This window comes from Camelus ferus, chromosome 23 (genome assembly GCF_009834535.1).
Source record: "Camelus ferus isolate YT-003-E chromosome 23, BCGSAC_Cfer_1.0, whole genome shotgun sequence".
NCBI classification, from domain to species: domain Eukaryota; kingdom Metazoa; phylum Chordata; class Mammalia; order Artiodactyla; family Camelidae; genus Camelus; species Camelus ferus.
The window spans coordinates 10,396,991-10,421,235 of record NC_045718.1 but is presented as its reverse complement, the minus strand read 5'-3'; the positions used below and the strand labels follow the sequence as shown (position 1 = coordinate 10,421,235).

The window sequence follows — 24,245 nt, the reverse complement described above, 5'->3', positions numbered from 1 at the left end:
TCTCTTCCTCCCTAGCCTCCCGCACTGACCGCGGAGCCCAGGTGACCAGTGACACTGCAGGCATGAGCTGAGGGAGCTGAGGGAGGGAAGCAGGGAGACAGGGAAGTGTATCTGCAGGTAGAATTTCGAAACTGTCACAGTAGTCACATCTTAATTGTGGCAAAGGAATCATGGTGGGATGCGAGTGAATTTCCCTAAAGACTGGGGAGCGCAGCCGGGCACCGTGGGCTCTCCGTCCCGGAGGGCCGTGTGTCCGGCCCACGCTCTCTACCCCCGACACGGCTAGCAGCGAACGCCCAGGGCATCACCAGTGCTTACAGGCCGCAGAGCCGTGACCCTGGACTTGGGGGACAAGGCGGAGCAGTGCCTTGAGAACTGAGCTGAGGAGTCTGGGCGCTGCTTCTCGAGAGTCTCATGAAAGATTTGTGAGCAGAGAAGTGAGTTATAAACGCAGACTTTCAACACATGAACTCAACCAGCCTATCGAGGGCAGATTCTAGAAGCGCTGGGAACAGTGACACAGCCCTTTAGAAAGGTAACACAGCCCTAAAATAACAAGTCTCACTAGGAAATCCAGTATCTGATTCTTTATGGAGTTTCTGAAGAGGTGCTAGGAGTCTTCAGAAAAGAAGTGTCTGGTCAACAATGTTTTAGTAAACATTTTCCCACTAAGCTGCAGAGATGGCTTTTTAAAAGGAAGAACCATGGTCTTTACTGCTCAGCACAAGTGCCATACATCACAAAAATCAGTAACAGCTCTGAAATGCAAATATATTTCTCCTCTTAAAGGTTTAAGAGACTGTCTCCTAATTAAATAAGCTAAGAATATCTTTGCAACACCATTTCTCTCTTGCATAAATTAGAAGATATCCCAACATCTACACTAAAAAGCACAGAGGAACAGCAAAACCCAAGAGGGCAAACTGAACTTGGCACAGCAGGGCAACACGTGTCCGAGGGTTATCACGTGGGGGATGGGGGCAGCTGGAGGGGCACACATCTACCCGGCACAGACCGGAACCACAACTGGGCAGATTAACTCAGGTCCATTCCAATGTCCATCAAAGGGAAGAAATGTACGGGCAACATGAAACGATACAGACGGAGTTATAAGAGGCCTGGAAGAGCTTCTGTTCTTCCTCCCTCCCTCCCTCCTTTCTTCCCTTCTTTTCTTTCTAAGTCACTTCGAAAGACAAGGCTCTGTGATTTAAAATGCAACCACATGAGAACAGCACTCTGCCTCTGTCCACACTCAGAGTGGAGGAGGGGGCTAGGGAGGCCGCAGGGGCCTCCGGCCAGTTTCTCAGCAACCCCCAACCCCGCCCTGCCGCAGACCAGCAGCTGTCTTCTCTCTGGTCCGTGCTGTGTGTTCCGCTGGTACTTTATTTTGAAAATAACCAATTTGGCAGATTATTACCCCCCTGGAGAATCCATGGTGAGTCCTTACTCTCCTCCTATTCAAACTCCTGTTCCTGGTTTCAACGTTCCCCAGAACCCGGTCTCGCCTCGACAGCCTGGCTTACGCTCAATTCCACCAACTCCAACAGCTCCAACTGACATCCCCATTCCACCAACTATTTACATCAGGAAGCCACGCCCAGGGTTCAGCAGTTACTTGCTCTAGATACCTCTCTCCCCGAGGGGGTAGGAACAGAATCAGTAGTTTCTTCTTCCCCACTGTGGTGCCCAGAGATACTCTGCAGAATTCGATACCTTTTAAAAATGGATCAAAGAGTTCTTTTGTAAGGAAATAATCATTCTTAAAGCCATCTGTGTCATAACACTAATACTTGCATTTTAGGCTGTATTTTCTTACTAAAAGTGGCGTGTGGCGAGAGGGAAGACGGCCACCCTCACATGCTGCAGGTGAGGTGGTCAAAGGGTGCAAGTGTAGGGTAACTTGGTACTAACTCACAGCGCCAACCACGCATCCCTGCGCTCATCACTTTCCTTCTCAGGCACACAAGCAGGGACGTTCTTGCACATGTGCTCCAGGAAACACACGTGTGAACACCATGGAAGTGCTGTTTGTAACAGCAAACAGCTGTGCACAACTTAAACAGCAGGCAGACGTAACAAAAACTGAGCACCAGACACATGTAAACGAATCCTAGACACACACGCATATGCGCGCACTGTGTGTATAATATGCACAAAGAATAAAGAACCGCCACACGCACCAGCACGTGACTACATTAAACAGATTTACTCAGAAATGTACACAGATAGAAGAGGGGAAAGCTCCAAAGAAAAAGAAAGGAATGATCAACACACAATTCAGGACAGGGAAGGGAGAGGCAGGCGTGCATCAAGTTACTTTTGATGTTTTACTTTGCGAGCTGAGCGGTGCAGACCAGAGATTCTTCACATCTAACACATATGCCCATAAACCTTTCATAAATATTTACTGTTTCCTTAAAGATGTAAGTGAAAACTGTTCATCTCTGTAATGGCTGTCACAAATATACTGGTCCTTTACCAAGTTTATATATTATATATACTTGTAAGAGGACACTGAGGTTCCACAGGTCTCAACCAAGAAAAGAACCCAGGGCTGCAGAGTAAAACGGGAAGCCCACAGGCCGGTGTGAACAAAACCACCTTCCCTGAAAAAGGTAAGGAAAACTGTCAAGCACACTCTGAGGCAGAAAGGCAAGGGCTTTCTGGACCAGAGGGCAGGTGGATGGAGACTTTCTAGACTCCCAGGGCAGTGAGTCGCCCGGGACTCTGGCTCAGCGGGACGAGTCCACAGGGGCGGGGGCAGGACTTGGTCAGCGGGGACAGGCTGGGACCTGGGACCTGGGACCTGGGACTCTAGGCTGCAATGCTTGCACCCGACTGAGCAACAGAACACACAGAAACTGGAAGGGACTGAAAAGAATTGCGTGCCTGTGCGGTGGGGCCTAGTGATGAACAAGTAAGATACAAAAAGACCAAAGATCCAACTGCCACTTCGGAGGTGTGGGGAGCAGCGGTGGCCTGGGGGGGGGGGGGTGGTTACTGTGACCCCTGGGCACAGCAGCAGCAGGGGGGTGGCGACCACCTAAGCCACCCCCAACCCCCACCCCATCGCCCCACCCCCACCCTCATTCCAGATCCCCCACCCCCGGACCCCCCAGGGAGCAAGCAAGGGCACCTGCTCCTTGTCCTCGCCCCTTTCTGCTGCAGCACGAGCCCCAGTAAAGCCTCCCGGGGTCCCTCCTCTGCCCTCTTATCAGTTTCTACAGATTATGGAGCCAGAGACTCCTGGTCGGTAACGAGAGGAGCGGGAGAAAGACACACGCACCCGAGGACAAGCGGAAGGAGTGCGCGCCGCTGCGCAAGGCTGACTCCAGAACCGCACAGACGCAGCACGCGGTTTTCAGCAGGACCGCAATCCTCTCATTTTACCAACTTCATTTTTTTTTTTGTAATTTTCCAGAAAATAAAGTTCACTCCAGTTTTCCTTTATTTACAGTGTGGTTCTCTCTGCAACCTTCATCCCCGCCCTCCCCGCCCTCCCCGAGCCCTGCCGGCCGCGCGCCACCCTCAGGCAGCGCAGGCTCTAAGTCGGCTCCCCTCCCGCGGGGCCCACGGCCACTGGGCCTGGCGGGGGACACCGCTCCCGCTCACATGTCCAGCTGGAGCAGTGGTGACAACTCAGATCCGCCTCCCCAAATCTAGAGCTGTGACAGCTTTTCTAAGGTCATTCCACTCGTTATTCAATCTGGGTAAACAAAGCCAGTGAAATTTTAAAAGTAATATTAAAACCAAACATGAATTTCCACCATGTCCTACACTCAATTCCAGCTTTTAAAGCACAATTTTTATTCTTTCCCATCATTCTCAACTTCAGACTGTCATCACCCAATCACTCAGGACATACTTTTCTCTATTCACTATTCACACAGTACAATTTTACACTGATTTAGATAATTAAAGTCATCTTACCTGCACTTTTTTTAAAGCTACTGGAACTCCATCCAAGAGACAGGCTGCTCTGTAAACTTCACTAAATTGCCCGCGACCAATTTTTTTTTCTATTCGAAAGTTGGCTAACGTATTATAGCCCATATCGGGTCGTAAGGCCTTCTGTAATTAAAAAAGTCAGAAAAGTTTTCAGTCACACAGTGTACACACAATCGTGGATTGTTTTCACATAAGCAGGTGATTCCTATGGTAAACCTGCAGACATCCATTCATCCGACATGTATTTACTGAACCATTCACATATATAAAAAAATACACACATACATTCATTTAGTCCAATCTGCCACCTAATGCATGAAAATCTTCTCAACTTCCTGAAAATTATTTAACTTCTGCCAAGAACAGTTCCAGCAGCAGGAGAGTTTACCACCTCCTCATCACTTTTTTTTAAAAAAGACTTACTTTTTTTTAAGGCACTTCTAAGGTTCACAGCAAAACTACGAGGAAGGCACAGAGACTCCCGACACACCCTGAACCCACAGATGCACTGGTTTCCCAGGATCAGCGCCCCCACCAGAATGGGCCCGTGCCACCGACATGCCACCACCACCCCGAGTCCACTGTTCACACTAGGTGTGTGCACTCTCTGGGTCTGGACACACGTATCACGACGTGTGTCCACAACAATGGTACCAGAGTCTGCTCTGAAAATCCTGTGCCCTGCCCTTTCATCACCCCCCCACGCACACACTGGGCTTTTCACTTCCTCCAGAACGTTGCATAGTTAAGACTCTTACAGGATGGAGCTTTTCAGACTGGCTTCTTTCACTTAGTACATAATTACATTTTTAAACAATTTTTTCTATTGTTTGCGGACAAAGTCATTTCTTTTTAAAACTAACACTTTTCAGTACTTCCTAAGTGCCAGGCGCTGTACCAGCTGCTAGGGAAACAGGTGCATGGGAGATGCGTCTGCTCTGACAGAGATGGCCCAGGTACATGGAAGAGGCTCTCAGCGGTGCTGGGAGAGAAATAATTACAGGGTGTGGAGGGAGCACAGCACCCATTCCCATTTTGAGGCAAAACTCAACATCTCACACATATCACCCATTGTTTATGGACTCATTCATTCATTCAACCAGTCGCAGGATAAACATTAACTCAACACCCACTGCAGTCGGACCCTTTCTACTACTGGGGTTACTACCTACACCCAGGGAACGCTGGCTTTTAAGCTTCCACTGACACTCAATATCCATACCTGTAAAAAATATAACAGAATAGTCTAGTTAGCTATCATATGCACTTACAGCATCTCTTTTTTGGCTAAGCATGCATGGGCCTTTTCAGGATCCCTGGATTGCTGGCAAGTACACTCCTGTAGGCCTTTTAGCCCGCTGCTCTCATCCTTCTGGACTTCCTTTGCTCTCTGAGCCAACTTGGAGTAAACAAAACACTCTTGTGGGCCCTGACTGTGCACCCTCTAGTAAGAATGAACATTAAATACCTATTAATGCAGCCGAAGAGCATGCTGGTTCCTAAATACACTAAAGTCAATGTGAACGCTGCAGCCCCCCAGACAAACTGTGGTTAAGGCTGACAACCCCATGACTTACGCAGAGGGCCATGGGCTATTCTGACATATGGGCAGTACATTACCCCCCCCCATATATGTTATCTTGTTAATTTCACTACCTCTGTCAAGCTAGCAAAAATGTTACAAAATTCTACTAAAGTTTCACTGTCATTCAAATGCAGTGTTTCTCAAAAAGAGAAAAAAAGTAATAATTTCTGTTATCATATTTTTCTTTCTTCTGAAAGCCCAAAATACTGTCAAGAAAAATACCATTCTTCCTTTAAGACATACAAAGCAACCAGAATACAGCAGATTTCACAAATTCATTTTACAGATATAAAACCATAAATAATCATTATAATAAAATAAAAGTAACAACTACCACAGTAATGGAAGTTCCATTTTGGCATCTACAACTTAGCAGGTCCTACGTATTAAGGCTTTATATGCCACCCACTTCAATTTTCATGACAATCCTATAATGTAGATGTCATCAAACCAAATCTATGTCTATCTGGTCCCAAGTACGCCCTTTGCTGACTGTCACGGTTACTGAACGGTCACCTACAACAGGAAACCAAGATGCTCTGCAGATATTTTCAATTTCAGGTCTTTTCATGAAAAAACAAAACAAAGCTGGGAATAGAGACGTATGTTGAAAACAAAAAAATAAAAGAAAAATAAAATTACAAAATAAAGGGAAACAAAACAATTTACCTTGCTGCTCGGTTATATGGTTTCTTTTCGTAGTTGCTGAGATCCATTTATAACTGTGTCACTGTGACCAAACAGCACCCATTTAACAAAGGAAACTTACAACAAGTCTGCTTCTCAGATCAACTGATGTTAGCAACTTTTTTAGTTTTCTTAACTTCAAATGAAAGTTTCATTTAAAGAGGAGAGACATTTTTCAATTGTCCATGCTTTTCTAAGAAATCTTAAAAAAATTTTTTTTTTTGAATTGACACACTGGGGTAGTCTGCAGCATTTAAGAAATAGATTTCCTTCCTCTCCCCAAAATGCACAGACCATCTTTCTCCCGATGAACACTCGTCATTCTCAACAGTGAAATACAGCTTCATCATTAGGGCTGCTATCACACAGTCCACACCCTTTAGATCTGACTGGGAATTCCATCTTCTGCCTGCACAATAACTGACAAATATTAGCGTGAACTGCTAAGGCAGTGTGACAACCGCATGCTGAGAGCAGAATCTCACTAATGTGTTTTGGCATGCAGGTTTGTAATCACACATTTACATATGCAATGACCTATATTTGCATGTCAGATCACACACTGTCTTGGTTTATTAAGGCTGGGCACCTCCCTGTGCTTGGCGGCCAGAGTGGCGAGAGAGGGCCAGAGGGCGGTGTTTTTTGGCAGTTGAGGGATGAACTGCCACCGAGGATTAGGCTGATATGGCCTGAGCATTAGACACTTCATTAGACGTAATCTGTTTAACAGTGGGCAGTGTATGTAAACTTCACAGCCCATTTGAGGCACCTTTTCCCCCCATGGCCTTTCTTCAAAGGGCAGTGTGGGTGAGTGACAGCTTGTCTCATCTGCTCCCATGTCCTGTCAGCCAGTGTAGACGTGCAGAGTTGACATGAGAAGGAGCATAGCTGCACATCCCAGCCACCCCGGTCCCTGTGCCATACTGCAGTTTATATAAAAACAAGCCTGTGCAGGATGAGGTCTCCTTTAGGAGCTCATGGGACAGGCAACACACACACTGCGGTAATGAGTCTGGGATACTGCATCCAATGCCGTACTTCATTCTGATGAGTTATGTCCCATCCTAAGTCGCCAGTATTAGGTGCTTAAAATAAAAAGGTGATATCTTCAAATGAGTGCCCACTCAAGTAGAGGACTATTCTGAGGAAAGAGCTATATTCTCTTTTTTTGGATAATGTCCAATTCCCCATATTTTTAATTTAATATTAGAGTTATACTGGGAATAAAATAACTCAGCAAAGTAATGAGATTCAAATGAGCAGAAAATAAAAACCAAATAAAATCCCTTAAATTGCCTTCCCCTGTTCTCATTTTGGCGGATAAACTGGGTCTCAGCCCCGCAGTCCCTTAATGATCAGGGTATTTTCTGAGCCGTACAAAATGGCTTTTGGATTTGATGTGAGTCATTTAAAGGATTTTCAACTTTTACGAAAGAAAGAACCTACTCTGTTCCACCTCCGACAGAGGGCTCTTGTGTTACCTGCATATCCACCCTGGGCCTCCGCACCAGCCACACCATTTGTCCCCAAGTGCACGTGAGCTCTGGCCGCTCAGCGCAAGGCATCGGCTTGTCCCACGTCTTCTGAAGAACTGTGCTTCTCACCCTAAAAACTCAGAGGCTCAGCTGCCAGCCTGTCTGGGGACCACCCTCCGCCCACCCGGGCTCCAGCCTCTGCTCTGGCCTCCGCTCCCGCACGACAGCAGTCAGCTCTGCCAACAAGCCCTCAGTGCAGGCACCACGCTGGGTTCCGCACCGAACTGGATTCTAATCATTTGTTTACACAATGTATTTCTCCCTCCACTCACAGTTTCTCAAAGCCAAAAGCCAAGCTTTATCCTTGTATCCAGATGCCAGGAAGGTGGCCTGACATGAAACAGACAATAGATATTTACTAAGTGAATGTCCCTGGAAGAACTCAGTGCCAGTGAGAAGACCCACAACTGCCTCTCACAGCTTCCCAGCAGAGGGAACGGACTCCCCATGAACTCCCAGCATTAAAGGACACTGAGTAACCCCCACTGACCCAGGGCGATGCGATGCGGACACTGAGCGCCGGGAGCCAGGCGCACCCAAGACGCCCCACAGAAAACACACAGGGTCCCCACTGAGTGTGCAAGGCCTGGGCTCCACGCCCAGACTCAGTGCTCAGTATCTCAGAACCTTTCTCAGCCAGGCAGCCACCCAGATCTGGCTTCCTCCTTTTCTCAGGTAGGGCGAGCAGACCCAGGCCCGGCATCGGAGTGTCAACCGGACAGCCAGGTGCGTGGCACGAGCTCACTGTCACCTACAGCTCCCCTCCCAGGTGGGGCGGCATCCTTCCACCCACCCTCTCCTCACAGGGCACTGGGGTCCTCGAGTTTTTAGGACTGTAATTCTTTAGTCTCTACTTCAGTGTTCTTTTTGGGTCTGTCTTCCTCAGGGCCCCAACTGGAGTCTGTCTCTATCCTGCTAGACCCCTGTGCCAGCAGCTTCCTCACTGGGAGCAGGATGCCACCCGGGCCTGGGCTCCATCTTCTAGCCAGTGTCCCCCAGTTACCACGTGGATCGCCTTCCTGGTTCATGGAAGGGCAGAGCCTAACCCCTGGGTCCCAGGCTCCATGGTGACACACACCAACTACATCTAACTAAAATTACTTTGCCCAAAGGCCTCCTAATTACCGTGGGGGGCCATCTCATTTATAAAATCACGTCTGGTGGCAGTTCAGCTACCTGGTTGGAACATGCTTAAAATGAAGTTTAAAGTCACAGGCAAACGGAAGAGAGTAATTGTCTGAAAGCCCATAAACCCTACAAGTTTGACACTGCAAGCTCTTTGTGACAGAATAAACTGAGAAAGGGCGCGACTAACTCAGCACAAGGGATCTTCTAAAATTACTAAATAAAGACTACACACCCCATCAAGAAATTTTAAACAGATTCATTTATGGAATAAGTCTCAAAATGGAACTAATTAACATAGATAACGTTAACTATAAGCCTACATAGGTTTTTTTTTTATTATTGTTACTGGCTTTTTGTTGTTATTTCTTAATTACTAACTATAAGACACTTACAACTCCTTTAATAAAGGACATAATTAAAACTGATATTGGCAGCATTTGTATTACATTTTTGTGGTAAAGTACCATGTTTAGCCTCTTGAGATATGTGTACTAACAAGGTATCCTATAGAAGAGTCCTGAAATATAGAAACACAAAATAAACATTCAAAATCATATGTGACAACTAAAAACAAAAAAACCAAACCCGAGAGTGAAGGAAGCTTTACACAACACCTGAAACGCTCTGCACTCTCACTAACGAATCTCTTGTCAATCTGCACTTCAATCACATACCACCAGATCCCGCTACCTGATCAGGATTCTACGTGCCAGCCTGTGTTAGCTGCTTCCTTCACAGAAATACTCTTCATTCTACAATAAAATTCATTCTGCTGTGCCACGGGCTCATATCCTCACAGGTGCAAACTTGTTAAACAATTTCCTAGGACTAAATTAATTTCCTTAATTTACTTTAAATGTGATGGCAAGGACATTTAATGAGCAGTAAGACAATTCAGGACAACGTTACGATGGTAATTCTCTCTGGGGGGATTAGAAGCGTCACAGCACGGCCTCCACAGACTCCCCAGAGAGAAAGCGACGTCCTGGTAACTCCTAGAGGTGCTGTTAGATCACAAGCCACTGCTAATTACAGTGTTTAACACCATTAATAAGGTTTATATTGTTATTGCACTTTTATCTCTTACTGGTGATTTTCATATTACCAACTATGTGATTTTAAAAATCTTATTTTATATTAGTATTCCTAAATTTCTCCAAAATTTAAAAGTAACAAAACTTCAAAATGCTTTTCTATTTTATTTGGCAATAAAGTTCACGCTATGTACGATCATTAAAAAGAGATTACTCATCTCCAAACTACACAAACTAGAATATCTTTTTGACAGTATCTAACAACTCTGTTATGTATTACTTTCTACAAACCTCACTGAAAATAAAAAAAAGAAACACTTTTTTTTAAAAAACCACATGTGCCAGCAGAGTCTAATTAGTCATGCTTCTTTCCATTTGAGAAATGACTTCCCTAAAATTTCTTGAACTACTTCAGCAGTAACCTATTCCTAAAGATACTAAGGGTCGGAGATTTACGTCAGTTGGAACAATACGCCATTAATCATTATTACTGGCTTTATATCAAACAAAGGAGACAATTCACTGTAGCATAAGAAAAATGAGTGACCAAATATAACCAATTACCTGATTAAACATTTATAAGACCCTGGTGTTTGTATCATTTAAGCATCATTAGTTACACCACACAGCATAATAATCACTATATCCAAATTACGTAACCAAAAATACCGATTACCTTTCCCAGCATACCATGAGCAGGATAGTTAATTAATGACAAAGACATTCCCACCCGCCAGGAGCACCATCAGCTATACCCGTAAAATTAAATAGGGCAGGCAAAAGGCTCAGGGAGACAGAGACGGACGGAGACAAATAGAGGGAAGAGGTTTCCACAATTTATTCATTTATTCCACAATTATTAATGGAGGAGGGGGCAAACAAATACAAAAACAATAAAAAGACAGTAAGCAAATACACAGTAGTATCTAATATTTAAGTACTATGCAGAGAAATACAATGGAGCGATACAGTGGAAAAAGAGTGGATGGTTATTTTAGACTGGGTAACTCTGGGAGGACCCTGCTGAGGGGGTGACCTTTATGCTGAGATTGAAAAACCAGAAGGAAAAGGAAGAGCAGAAAGAACCCCTGGAGAAAATGTCCTCGGGAAGGAATGAGCTAGTGTGTTCAAGGAAGACGGGCTGGCGCACGGGGAGCGGGGCGGAGGCGGGATGCGCGGGCGGCCACGCCATGCGCCGCAGCAAGAGGAAGGACCCCGGCTGCCGGCAGGGAAGCGCTGCGCTGTGATCTCACGCGCACTCACAGGGAGAACTCACTCAGGACGCTGCGTGCACAAGGAAGTGGGGCACAGGAGGAGGAGGATCGCAGGAGTGGGAGCAGGGAGCCTGGACAGAAAGGTTGTGGGCCTGACCTGACAGTTATAGTGAGACGCGGCAGCAGACGGAATCAGGATGTGACCGTGAGGCAGAGGCAGAGAGGATGCTGAGGAGTGGAGTCTGAGGAGTGGGGACAGAGCGGGTAAGTCATAGATGTGGGCTTGTGCACCTCGATGGACAGTGATACCAGTTACTGAGATAAACAAGGCTAAAGAAGCAGTGTGGGCAGAAAGCGGTAATAAAAACCAAATAAAGGACGTAATATGATGCAGAAGCAGGCCATGGGCAGAGGAACCTGTGCGCCTAGACCATCGTGTAGAACGCAGTCACTGTCGCCATCACCATCGCCACCCTCTAATGAGGGTTAACCATCAGCAGCATCGTCATCCAACCAGCACTAACTACTGGCCCTACCATCATCCATCCAACGAGTGCCATCTCTGTGCCCAGCACCACAGTGAAAGCTCCATATCTGCTGGAGGTAAAAACTACTGTTTCTCTAATTTACTGATAAGACAAGTGAGGCTTACAGATGTTAAATAACCTGCCCTCCCTCACACAGCTAGACAGTCGGGGCTGGAGGGTCCCAGACACTCATCCCAGGCAATCTGACTTCAGAGCTCGTGCTCTAAGCCACCACACCAACCAGCCCTCCCGCCTCCTCCAGCTCCTCCACATCCTCCTCCCCACGGATGCTGGTGTTCCACAGGGTACCATCTTCCGCCTTCCCTTCTCGCTCTGCTCACTCACTCTGGCCAGTGTCATCCACTGTCCAACCTCCTCCACCACTGGTTCTGGAAGGTAGTGTTGAGTTACACTGATTCCTGGTGCTCTCCTCACCCTCCACTGGATGCCCACCTCATGGTAACTCTTCTAAAACCTCCTCCTCCACCACCCTCTTGTCCTCCTGCACCAAATGAGGTCCAGTCAAGGGAAAAACAAAAAGAATGCATCATTAAATTTATTTTATGTAAGTGCTCTTGGAAAAAGAAATGTATCAAAATTTCTAAATTTGGGAAATATTTGTTTTATGAATAGTTAGTGAGAAATCTGTCAAACATAACCAAGGCCATATGAAAGTCATATAATAGTCACATAATAATGATATAAAGGGAGACGAAATATAAAGGTATCCTAAATGTAAAATGATACAATCGAATTCTAACGAACACATTAGAATCTATACACTGAACGCTGCTCTTCAAACCCGCACCACAGGAAGACATGCACTTACTCTAGGAAGGCTTCCAACGCCGAACATGTATTCAGAACCCCTCCTGTGGAACTGTCATCAGCTTGTGAACCATATGAAAATCACTGGCCTCATTTAAGAAGACAGCTCATTTTGATCAAAGGAAGAATGACTACCAAGACTATACTTTTTTCACCAAGTACATATTTGGCTCCAACGGATTTTTAAATTATCTCCAAATATCAAATTCACCCTCAAAAACGGAACAACTTTCATCACTGTATTTCTTAAAACTATATGTCAGGCTCTGAATGCAGTTCCAGGTAGAGTCTGGAAACTATTCGATTCATGTTGACCTCATCTTTGCCCACACCACTCTCAATGGACTATTCAAAAAGAAATTTCCAAGAGAGAAGATGAGAGAACCCTTTCTGCAGCCCCATTTTTTTAATCATCTAAATCCCTCAAGGTACTTCCTCTAAAATTTGAGAAACACTTATCCCTAAATATGTAAATATGAACAATCAATCTAAATCCAGAGCTCAGCCAGGCTCTAAACATTCTGATACCACTTCTCATCTGACAGATCTCTTATACTATATGGCACCACAGTCACTTCCTAAAATAACTCTAAAGTAACTAAAATCTATATGATATTAACGTAGTACAGTTAGACTGATTACTATTTTGCTTTCATTTAGAGATCAATCCATTCATTCAACGCGGATTTATGGAGCACCCGTTACCTACTTATTCACTGATACAAAACACGACCTACAGACGTGAGCACTGCACTCCTGGTGGAATGTATTCTCATTTACTAGAAGCACACCCGTGTATGAAATGACCCAAAAACGAGTCATCTTTTTGTTGTCTTCTTAATTTCACATTTCCTCTCAGAGAACTTTCCTCGGGGTCTCTTCATGTAGTTCACGTACATTATAATGAGCCCTCATGCTTATTACCTTCTGCTGGAGACTGAATCTCCCCGAACAGCTCCAGGCACCCGAGATCCTGGAGCCCAAAGAGAGTGCAATGTAAGCAAGATAAGGCTGAACCCGAGTCCAAAGCAGGGAGTGACACGAGGTGCAGCTGCAGAGGAGAAAGGAGACCAGGGGATGCAAGACCCTCCCCAGCATGCGTGAAAATGCAGAATCCATCCCAAAAGTCAAAGAAAGTAACGCAACAAAAGGTACACTTTGGAAACATGACTCTTGCTACAATGTAAAGAATGAACTAGAAACAGTAACACGAGAGGTAAAGAGACCAGATCCGAAGCTTCTGCAACAAGCTAGGCAAGAGGTGGCAGTCATCTAAAGGGGAGCGGTTACCGTCAGGATGTGAAGAATCAGCAGGTTCACTAGCTAGTGAGGGAGTCCAGTCAAGGGGGCAGGAAAACTGGCTAAACGCAAAGCATGAGGCCCGCCTGCCTGCGGTCCGGACAACCAGGCGGGCAGGGCTACCCGACCCAGGGAGGACAGGCCGGGCCAGAACACGGCACACGTCACCTCGAAGACGAGGAGCCGGAGGTGCCCGGAAACACGAAGGGTCACGAGGACTGAGGCGGTGAGACCGGCCAGGAAGTGTGTGAGGAGCGTCTTCCGGGAAGCAAGCGAGCCGGCCGACAGCCCCACCCCGGGGCCGCGTGTGACCTGGGCCGGGCGAGCCCGGGCCTCCCCGTGTGCGAGGTGTGAGCGGCGGCCTGGTGTCGGGGGTGATGGACATTCAAACCGCTCGGCACGGGGCGGGCGCGCTGCAAGAACCAAGCAGCAGCGGCACTGCGCCCGGGACGAAGGCGAGACGCAGGTGACGGCGAGGCAGGGAGCCTGGGGCCACCGGGAGGCCGAGACGGAGCCTCCACGCGGCGGGGCTCACCAGCCCCCCACCCAAGAAGGAGCGGGGTTGGGTCTGGAAGAGTCTTTGCGGATGGGGAGGGTGAGCCTCTGCCGCTGACCCTCCCCGCGCGGGGACCGGAGAGTGAGCCGCCCCACGTGCCAGGTGACAGGGGACAGCGACCACGGGGGGAGGAGGCTCACTCCCGGTAAAAAAAGGAGGTGGAAAGAAAGTAAGAAGTGCAGGCTGTACGTGGTTTTTCCTAATAAACCATTTACTATATATATTTACATTTGTACACAGGCTTTACCAAAAAAAAAAAAAAAAAAAGGTACATTAAGAGCTCAGACATCTCAGACAACACGTGAGTCCTGGGCTCAGAGAGCTGTGGAAGCTCTTCCTGGAGGAAGTTCTCTCTCTCTCTCTGAGCTTTCTTCCTTGCTGCGATGCAGGCTCGTTCCTCACGTCTAGTCTGACAAAGTGATGCCAAGAATGGCTTCCTACCATCCCTCTGATGGGGGCACCAAGGTATGGACCACTGCTTGAACTTGTGCCTAAAAATTCTAGAGATACTGATACATTTTAATATTCATTTAAAAAGTGGTGCTTGAGAAGAAAGAGAATGGGTTGACTTGACACCACGTTTGTCTTCAGCAAGTGTTTACTGAATGCCTACCATCTGCTCCAGGTCCTGTTCTGGGGACCGGGAATGAAGTTTATACTCTGGAGAAAGAGGAAAGACAGTGAGCAAAATAAAAGGGATAAATGGCTTACTGGGTGGGTGTGAAGGGACGGCTTTCATGGAATGGCCGAGGAAGGCGGCGTCTGCACGCACACTGGAAGAAGATGAGTGGGGGGAGCCACGATGAGGAAGGATGAGAAACTATTAAAAGATTTTAAACAGATACGATTTGACTGAAATTGTGTATTTTATATTTAAATGTTATATAATTTTTCCCTGACTTATGTGCTGACAGTAGACTGAAGGGAGGACAGGATGGAAACAGAGACCAACTGGGGAGTGACCGCAGTAAGTTACATGGAGAATGAAAATAACTGAGCAGAATGACAGCAGCAGAGGAGGCAAGAAGTACTCGCACCCAAGTGTATGCAGAAGGGGGCGCTGCAGGACCCGTCAGCGGTGAGACAGGACATGCGAGAGACGGGGGGGGGGCCCGGGGACGTCTCCAGGAGCTTCGGCCTGAGCAGGTCAAAGGAGGGACATGCCGCCAACTGTGACAGAGAGGCCTGCACACAGACGGTTTGCAGGAATATTCACAGTTCAGTTTCACATGTGCCCAGTTTGAGACACGCAAATTTGATGTCAAGTAGGTGACTGGTTGCTCGCGTCTGGGATCAGGAGGTAGATCCAGTCTAAAGTAGAGAGGCCACCAGCACATGGACCATACTCAGGATCATGAACCTGAAAGGGATCTCCAAGCAGGGCACAGAGGGCAAGACGCTCTGAGCTGCAGAGAGCTCCGCGGTGAAGAGTCCAGGAGGGGAGGGGAGTCGGCAAAGGACGGACCATTAAGACGAGAAGGAAACAAGGCTCTCAGAAGCGGAGCAATGAACAGGTTTCAAAGAACAGAGTGCGGCCGACTCTCTCAGGTGTAGCTGACGACCAAGGAAGACAAGGTCTAAGGGTGGCGCAGGGACTGAGCACAGGAGGCCCCGGGGACCAGGGCGAGAGCAGCCTCGGCGGCAGGGAGGGGAGAAAGCCCCCCGGAGCACACCTAAGACAGCGAAGGGGGAACAGGACACAGACCTACACAGCTAAGGACTCAGCAGCAAAAGGCAACAGAGAGAGAGGTGAACAGCTGGAGAAAAGAAGGACTTTGAAAGCCATTTTCTGGCTGGGGTTTGTTCTGGTTCGCCGTTTAGATGGGAGACCTCGCAGCACACAGCACCACGAAGCGCCCAGCCGGCGTGGGGCTGCACACGGCTCTGGTGGCCCGGGCAGGGCTGGCGCACCTGACAGGGCAGACGAGGCCGACCACGCTCTGCAGGTCCCGGGGAAGTCCTCGTCTGACTGCCTCAGTCTGTTGGTGAAACAGGAAGCAAGGGCACAGCAGCTGAGAGAGAGGAGGGGGAGTGGGGGTTCTGAGGAGAGGGGACAGGAGACGCTGCTGGGGGTGCGGGCAGCGCGGGGACCAAGGACAGGACTGCTGGCAGCACTGAGCCTTACTGGAGTTTCAAGGGCATCAGCTCAAACTGCAGCAGGTCTCTTCCCTCAGAGCAGCTGCCACTCCATCCCCCAGACCTGCAGCAATAAAGCGGCTGGACGAGGCTGTTAGGCGGAGAACGTCACCTCATCTTCTGCAGAGGCTTCTGAAAACGGAGGCTGTGCTCAATGCCATAGGACAAAACCTTGACAAACTCAACTTAGCAAAAGAAGCAAACGACACAATGACCCTTATTTCATAAAGAAAGTAGTTCTGTAAGACGGGCTAAGAAGAGGGGGAGGTGCCCCAGTCTTCAGGTCCAAATCCTGTCCCACTCAACCCAGCCGGCCCCCTGTCCGCCCCGCTCACTCCCAGAGGCAGTGCGAGCTCGGCGCGGCAGGCCAGGATGCCGGCCAGCCCGAGGGGAGGCTTGGGTTGGAAGACTCCCAGATGAGACTCTCATCCCTTCCAAGTCGTTAAAAGGAGGAGCACTGACTCTCCTGCCTGTAGATCTGGGCTGCTTTCCCTCCTTCGCAGGGAGCCAGTGTCACACTGGGCATCTACAAACTACAGATAATAATTATACTCTAGGTCCTGACGACTATTCCAACTAAAACTGATTCTCCCTCGAGTCGTTCCCACAAAGTCTTCAGGCTGCGCACTGACTTGTAATCGTTTTATATTTATCTTTGTGATAAAAAGTGAATGTATCATAGCTCTCTTCACTCAATGACCAGAAATTAAAAACTCACAAAATGTTAGCTGTAAACATCCACTGTTTAAAATTTGTCTTATACTAAAATGTAGACATTTTACTATTTCTCTGTCACCATCTTTTATACAGTTTGCGTTTTAAAAAATTTAGCCAAATCCACTGTTCTACAAACTAGAGTCCACAAGCAATGTGAATATATAGGACACAAATCCAGTCAAATAAATCCTTTCAGTACCTTCCCGGCTTCAATGAAAGGAATCAAAGAAAGAAAAAGGGAAGGAAAAGGAAGCTGATAGGAAAAAAAAAAAAAAAAAAAACTAAGTTCAAAAGAATGACAATAATACAAAAAAACAGATACATAAATCTCACATTCTAAAGCTTAAAAAAAAAGGAACTCACACTACTAAAAATGAAACCACATATTATGCATTATGGGGTCAGAGTATTCATCTCAGAACAAGGAAAAGACAGATATGCCAAGAATACACATCACTTGTCATAACACAGGGAATTGGTCTCTGACACCTAGAAAGCTCACTTCCTCCGTTTGCTGCTTCTGTCCAGACACGCACTAGCATCTCAAAAGCGGAAGCAGTCACAGCTAACCATATGTTGCTGCATCACCCCGTTATTCAGGCCAGTGGTGTGGAACAAAACAAAAGCAGGTTGCCAACCCCGAGCAGAGGCTGTCCTTTGCCAGCCTTTTAAAATAATGCTACTGAGAGCAGGAACATTTTTCAGAGACTTAATAGGCAATAACGCCTGTAAACGCTTGTCGGGTAACCTCACACCATCAGTCTGGATGCAGAGACAGAAGACCCTCCCTCCCCCCCACACTTGCCACAGGCAGTGAGAACCTGGGGTGACACTTGCTGATTTCCACGGGGGAGGGGGCGTACCACGTGGGAGCAGCAGCAGGAGGAAGAGAGGAATCCAACCACGTGAAAGAGACGCAGAACCACGTGCGTGATTTTGACATTTATGCCGCGTGGTAGCCCGTGGATCCCAGGGAACCAGGACTTTCATTTTCGCCTCCTACTGCCACTCTGACCTTCCCTGGTCGGTGAGTCAGTAGGAGGCAGAAATTACAGTGCTCATTCTTTTTTTCCTTTGAAATTTAGGGCTGTTCAAAACCAAACATTTCAAAATCATAACACAAACTCCCTAATCTGAGAGCTGCTTCTTTCACTGTCTTCACTGGAGACAACGAATATGAAACAAAGAGTATCCATGCATGTCTGTAAAACTAGCACTAAGATAATGTTAGTATCTAACAGAAAGAAGCTGCCTACTATAATCTTGATAAATTTATGATCGTAGCACAAAATATAAATGGCAGATTTTAAAAAAATCATCTTGAAATTAAAATACTGGCCTTACTCTAAGCTAAAAGGTGTCTCTTCCAAACACAGTACAGAGAATTCAGAAAGGCATAACAAAGCAATTGAAAGTGCAATTAAGTAAAGGGCTAATTTAAACACGTTCACGTGAAGGAGCGCTGGTTGGTTTCAATCGCACACCCGTGCTGAGCCCCTGCTCCACGTGCGGAGCTGCGGGACCACGGCGCAGCCGCGGTAGGACACAGCCCGAATCCTTACGGAGAGTTTGACCCAACGGGAAAGATAAGGACAATGTCCATATGAAATGACCCCAGGGCCTCAGAAACCGCAGAAGAGACATACAAAGGATGTATCATCAAGTTTCCAAGGAAAAAATAAGTACGTCCACAAAATCGGAAAAAGCTTCAGAGCGGAGGTGGCATTTTAGATGCCCCTTGAAAGATGGGCAGGATTTCAAACTTTGGAGAGGGAGGTGAAGGGTGAAAAACGAATGAAGTACAGAGGCAGAAAAGATAGTTTACTCTGTAGGCAGTATTTCCCAAACTGTGCTTCACAGACACTGACTCGAGAGAAGCCAACAGATGTGCTCTAAAATAGGGTCCAGTGGTCAAATTAGTTTGGAAAACACCACACCCTGAAAGGGCCCCCGGAACCTCCCAGCGCACAGTAATACAGTGGAGGCTCTGAGGGGCACTGCCACAAGGCAGCTGTTCGACCCGAGGCCCCAAACTTCTCTGCCTCCAGAGCTCATGTGAAAGAACACCTATCAATTCTTCTTTGCCAGAATCCCTACCAAGCAAATCTGGGCCAAGGCTCGCAGAGCAACTCTGAGACACCACGGAGGCCGCACAGCCGCGGGCATGATGAACCACGAGACCGAGGTGCTGCCCGTGCGTGGCGGGGACGGCATTTCGGACACGCCACGTGTCCTGGACTCCGTGGCAAGCATCCACGGTGCGCACTGGAGGCCAAACAATCGATTTCAATAGTGCGTGTAAACATTCCTTTAACTGCATTTTATGTTGCAGAAAACAAGCAACTACAGAACAGGAGAAACACATTCCTAGTCAGAAAGAGCGAGCAAAGGGGCAGTACCGGAAGGCGTCACGGGCAGCGCAGGAGCGGCGTCCCGGCGAAAGCGGAGGCGGGCACGGAACACGCAGGCACTGCCCCCGTTTCTGTTTTCCTCCCTAAGCCTGATACTAACTCTCAAAGTCTACAGGTCATCCACTTCAAGTTACAGCTACAGCTGCCCTTTTTTCCATGTCTGTCCATATTTCTAAAACAGCATTTGAAAATATAAACGCAGATTTAAACTTGTTAGTGCATAATTAGCACTTCCGGCTACCTCATTTCCTAAAGGAACTGTGAATGCACTACTTCCTCCTTCACTGTATCTCTTGTTTCTCTGCACACGCACGTGCACACACACACACACACACACTCTCTCTCTCTCTCTCATGGCGGCAGCATCTGAACCAATTACCTGTGGCTGGAACTGAGGTACAGGTGGCCCCTGCATTCCTTGTGATTGCTCATCCATTGTCTAATGCAACAGGAACTTCAGAACTCTGCAAAAAATGTAAAGTTGAAATGTAAATAATGCAATCATTAACAATCTGAGTTGCTCATCATACACCTGATATTTGCGAATATTAGTTTCACCTAATCTTTCAAAAGTGCCCAGTAAGACATCCCATACTTTTATCTGCCATCTGCTAAATCCAAGCTCTTTTTGGCTAATACAAATACTCACTGTCTCAACTAATTCTTCTCAATAGTAGCATTTTACGCTTAGAAAATCCTGCTTCATGAGATGAAATTCTCCCTTCTCCGTTATGTCTTACAGAGCACAAAAGCTTCCCCTCACCCTCCTTAGTACAAGATGATCATCGCCGTGGTCAGCTTCATGTAATCACGGCCAGTGCTTCACATTCCTAAAATGCACTTCTTTATATTCTGAAAATGTTAGTACTTCTTTTCTTTATGTCCAACTACAACGCTTCCTGTGATTTTTTAGGTTTAAACTTAAAAGGTCAGTCCTCATATGAGTGTTTACTCTTTTTTGCACACTTTGTTTCTAATTATAAAACACCATCCATTAATTCAGCAAACACAGTAGGCTGAAGCCAGTTATGTGCCAAGTACTGCACAAGGCTCAAAGACCAAACTACAAAGGAAACAAATGCCAAGTATCTCTAGGTTTTTCCTAAGTGTAATTTTATAACTAAAATCTTGTGGGTTAAAAAGTTAGGGTCCACTTAAACAGGATCAACAGATGGAGAAACTAAAACACATCTTCACTTTATCATACTCTTGAAAAAGCAGTAAAAGCATTCTAGACATGGGTCAAGTGTATTGCAAATATTTTCTTCTATCCTGTGACTTGTCTTTTTTTAAAAAATCTTCCCAATGACATCTTTTAATTAACTTATGAACAGAGATTCATAAATGGCCTAATCAATCAATCTTTCTCTTTATGATTAATGATTTGGGGTACTCTTTAAGAATTATTTCCTTTACCCTAAATTCTCATGTTATCTTCTAATGTAAGCTTTACTGTTTTTGCCTTTCATATTTAGATCTGCAATTGACCTGGAATTAAATGTTTGTCTTTATGGTGAAGTCAATATTTTTCCATATACGCCTATCTAGTAGCCTTCAGATCACATGATGAAAAGATGACCCTTTACCCCACACCCCACTGCAGCACTGCTCTATCATCCTTGTCATATACATCAAACGACTGCACAGACATACACTAAATTAACTGGTGTATAGCGCAGCTTTGCTATGGACTTACATTTAATCACATCTGATTTTAATATAAATTTTAGAACCATCCTGTTTCTACTTTTTTTTTAAAGCCTACTGGGATCCTGATTAGGATTACATCAACTCTATAGATCAATTTGGGAAGAACTGACATTTTAATAATATTGGGTTTTCAAATCCAGGACACAGGATATCTCATTTATTTCAGGTTTAATTTCTTTCAATAATGGTTTTCAGTTTCAGTACTCATCTTTCACATCTGTTTCCAGGTTATTTCCTAAGTACATTATATTTTTTATACTATTATAAATAGTGGGTGCTTTTTATTTCCATTTTATTATAGTGTACAGAAACACAACTAATTTCTATATATTGGCCCTTTATCTTGCAAGTATGCTAAACTCACTTATTAGGTCAAGCAGATTTCTTACAGATTCTTGCCTTATTGCAATGGCTAGAACCTCCAGCACAATGAACAGAAGTAGAGACATCCTCTTTTTGTTCTTATCTCAGGAGAAAAGTATTCAGTCATTTACTATTACATTTAATGTAAGATGCACATTTTTCACATATGCCCTAATTTATCAGGCTGAAAGATTTTATAAAGATGTTAGATTCTTACTTTGCTGAAAGATTTTATAAAGATGTTAGATTTTTGTCAAATGCTGCTTCTGTATATGAGCTGACCATATATTTTTTACTTTGTTAAAATGTTGAATTTTGAACATTCACTTTGGTGAATGTTAAGCCAGTATTAATTTCTGGGATGAACCCCACTTAGTCATGATACATAATCATATTTGTACATTGTTGGATTCATTTTTTTAATTGAAGTATAGTCGACTTACAATGTTAATTGCTGGTGCACAGCATAGTGATTCTGTTGTACATATATATATTCCTTTTCTTTTTTTTTTTATGGGTTAGTATAAGGTATTGAATATAATTCCCAGTAGGAGTTTGTTGTTTATTTATTTTATATATAGTAGTGTGTATCTGCTAACCCCAAACTCCCAATTTACCCCTCCCCACTTCTTTTCCCCCCAGTAACTATAAGTTTGTTTTCTATGTCTGTGAGTCTGTTTCTATTTTGTAAATAAATTCATTTGTCTTTTTTTTTTTTTAGATTCCACATATAAGTGATATCATATGGTATTTTTCTTTCTCTTTCTGGCTTATTTCACTTAGTATGACAATCTCCAGCATTTATCGTTTATGGACTTTTTTAATGATGGCCATTCTGACTGGTGTGAGGTGATACCTCATTGTAGTTTTGATTTGCATTTTTCTGGTAATTAGTGATAGTGAGCATTTTTCATCTGCAATTAGCCATCTGTATGTCTTCACTGGAGAAATGTTTGCATTTTTTCATTGGGGTGTTTGCTTTTTTATTACTGAGTTGTATTGAGCTGTTTGTATATTCTGGAAATGAAGTCCTTCACAGTTGCATCGTTTGCAAATGTTTTTCTCCCATTCCGTACGTTGTCTTTTTGTTTCGTTTATAGTTTCCTTTGCTATGCAAAAGCTTATAAATTTAATTAGGTCTTATTTTTTAATTTTTGCTTTTATTTCCAATTTATTTATATAGTGTTGGATTTGGGGAGGGAGGAGAGGCAAGGAGAAAGAGAATCCCAGTAATGAATTAGAATACCTTTCAGTGTGAAATATAAATCATTAGCATCAACACTTCACCTCTAGTGCCCCTCAGGTAGCTTTCACAAGACACTCCATGAAAAAAAGGGCTTCCTGGTCAAAGACCTCTGTGGAGTACTACTTGCTGTATCAATCTCTCTCAGAAAGTCATGGTCAACATCAGCAAACTAAAGGACTGAAGCAGCCCAGCAGGTTTTTTAAAAAAAATTTACTTATATTTAACTCATTTAATCACAAAATGCTTTCTTTGTATAACAGATTTTAATATCCCCCAGCCTGACTAACCCTGAGAAGTGACTATGAGAAGCCGTGTGCTGGGTTACAGCAAGGCAGGTTCCACCATGCCTGCTGATACGAGATAACATCTAAGCAAATAAAACAATGATGAAAAGAAGCCAAAGTTTAAAAAAAGAAAAGGAAACATACAAATCAAAGAAATCTTAGAAGTGATTTAATCTAACGACCCGCCTGACAGGAAAGCCCCTCCTACAGCGTCCCAGACAGAGGTCAGAAACCCCCTGCTCAGAAGACACAGGTCTGTGCGACTCCCTCATGCTGCATATAAGCTTAGTGACACAATGAACAAAAAGAAATTTGTTTTTACGTAATATCTAACATGATTCCTTGTGTCACTGGATTCTTAATGCTTTTACAGAATGTTTGTATACTGATTTAATACCATTATTTATCATATTTCTAAAGATCAAAGATATTTATATGTAATACTTTCCCACTAATCGCCTCATAAATAAAATTAAAACATTTTAATATATAAATATGTTAACTATGCATTCAGTCTTCCAGATCATAAACTCCATGTTGCAGGGACCTACCTGTGTCATCCACAGCTGCACCCCCAGTGCTTAGGTCAATGCTTGGCACAAAATGGGTGCTGAGTGAATATTTATTTAATGAACGAATGCATGTATCTCTGTCATAAAAGCATCAAATAATTACTGCTACAGTTTAGTAAGCCTAAAGTCAATCATGAGTAAAGTTATGATCAAATTAAATAAATTCGGCACCCAATCTTCAATCAAAAAAGGCTTCCCAAAGATGGAGCTGCCTGAATTGGCTTTTAAATAAGAAAGACACACTCACAAGGTCCAGAAGAGGCAAGGAGGAGAGGGAATCTGGGAAAAGGAAGGAACATACTGAAATACTCAAAAGTGGAGCTCAACATCTTGTAAGTAATTTAAAATTGAAGCTGGCACGTGGTGAGAGAGAGGATGTGGGGAGTTAACGTGAGAAGGTTAGGCTAACAACACAGGCAGGTGTCAGCTCATGAAAAAACTTTTATGATATTTACTTATCCAGTT

At 45.2% G+C, this 24,245-nt stretch overlaps 1 protein-coding gene across 9 annotated transcripts in view; it reads right to left on the bottom strand.

The window, feature by feature from the left end:
* Positions 1-24,245, bottom strand: part of NEK7 (NIMA related kinase 7) — a 129,818-nt gene that overhangs the window by 60,846 nt on the left and 44,727 nt on the right. For 7 of the 9 annotated variants that reach the window (XM_032466815.1, XM_032466814.1, XM_032466816.1 and 4 more), the window contains 2 exons: positions 19,985-20,069; positions 3,931-4,071 (listed from right to left, as the gene is read on the bottom strand). In XM_032466815.1, coding sequence (XP_032322706.1) covers positions 3,931-4,071; positions 19,985-20,041 — 198 coding nt within the window. In that variant the 5' untranslated portion in view covers positions 20,042-20,069. The remainder of the gene's footprint in view (positions 1-3,930; positions 4,072-19,984; positions 20,070-24,245) is intronic. The other 2 variants (XM_032466818.1, XM_032466817.1) reach the window with 1 other exon arrangement.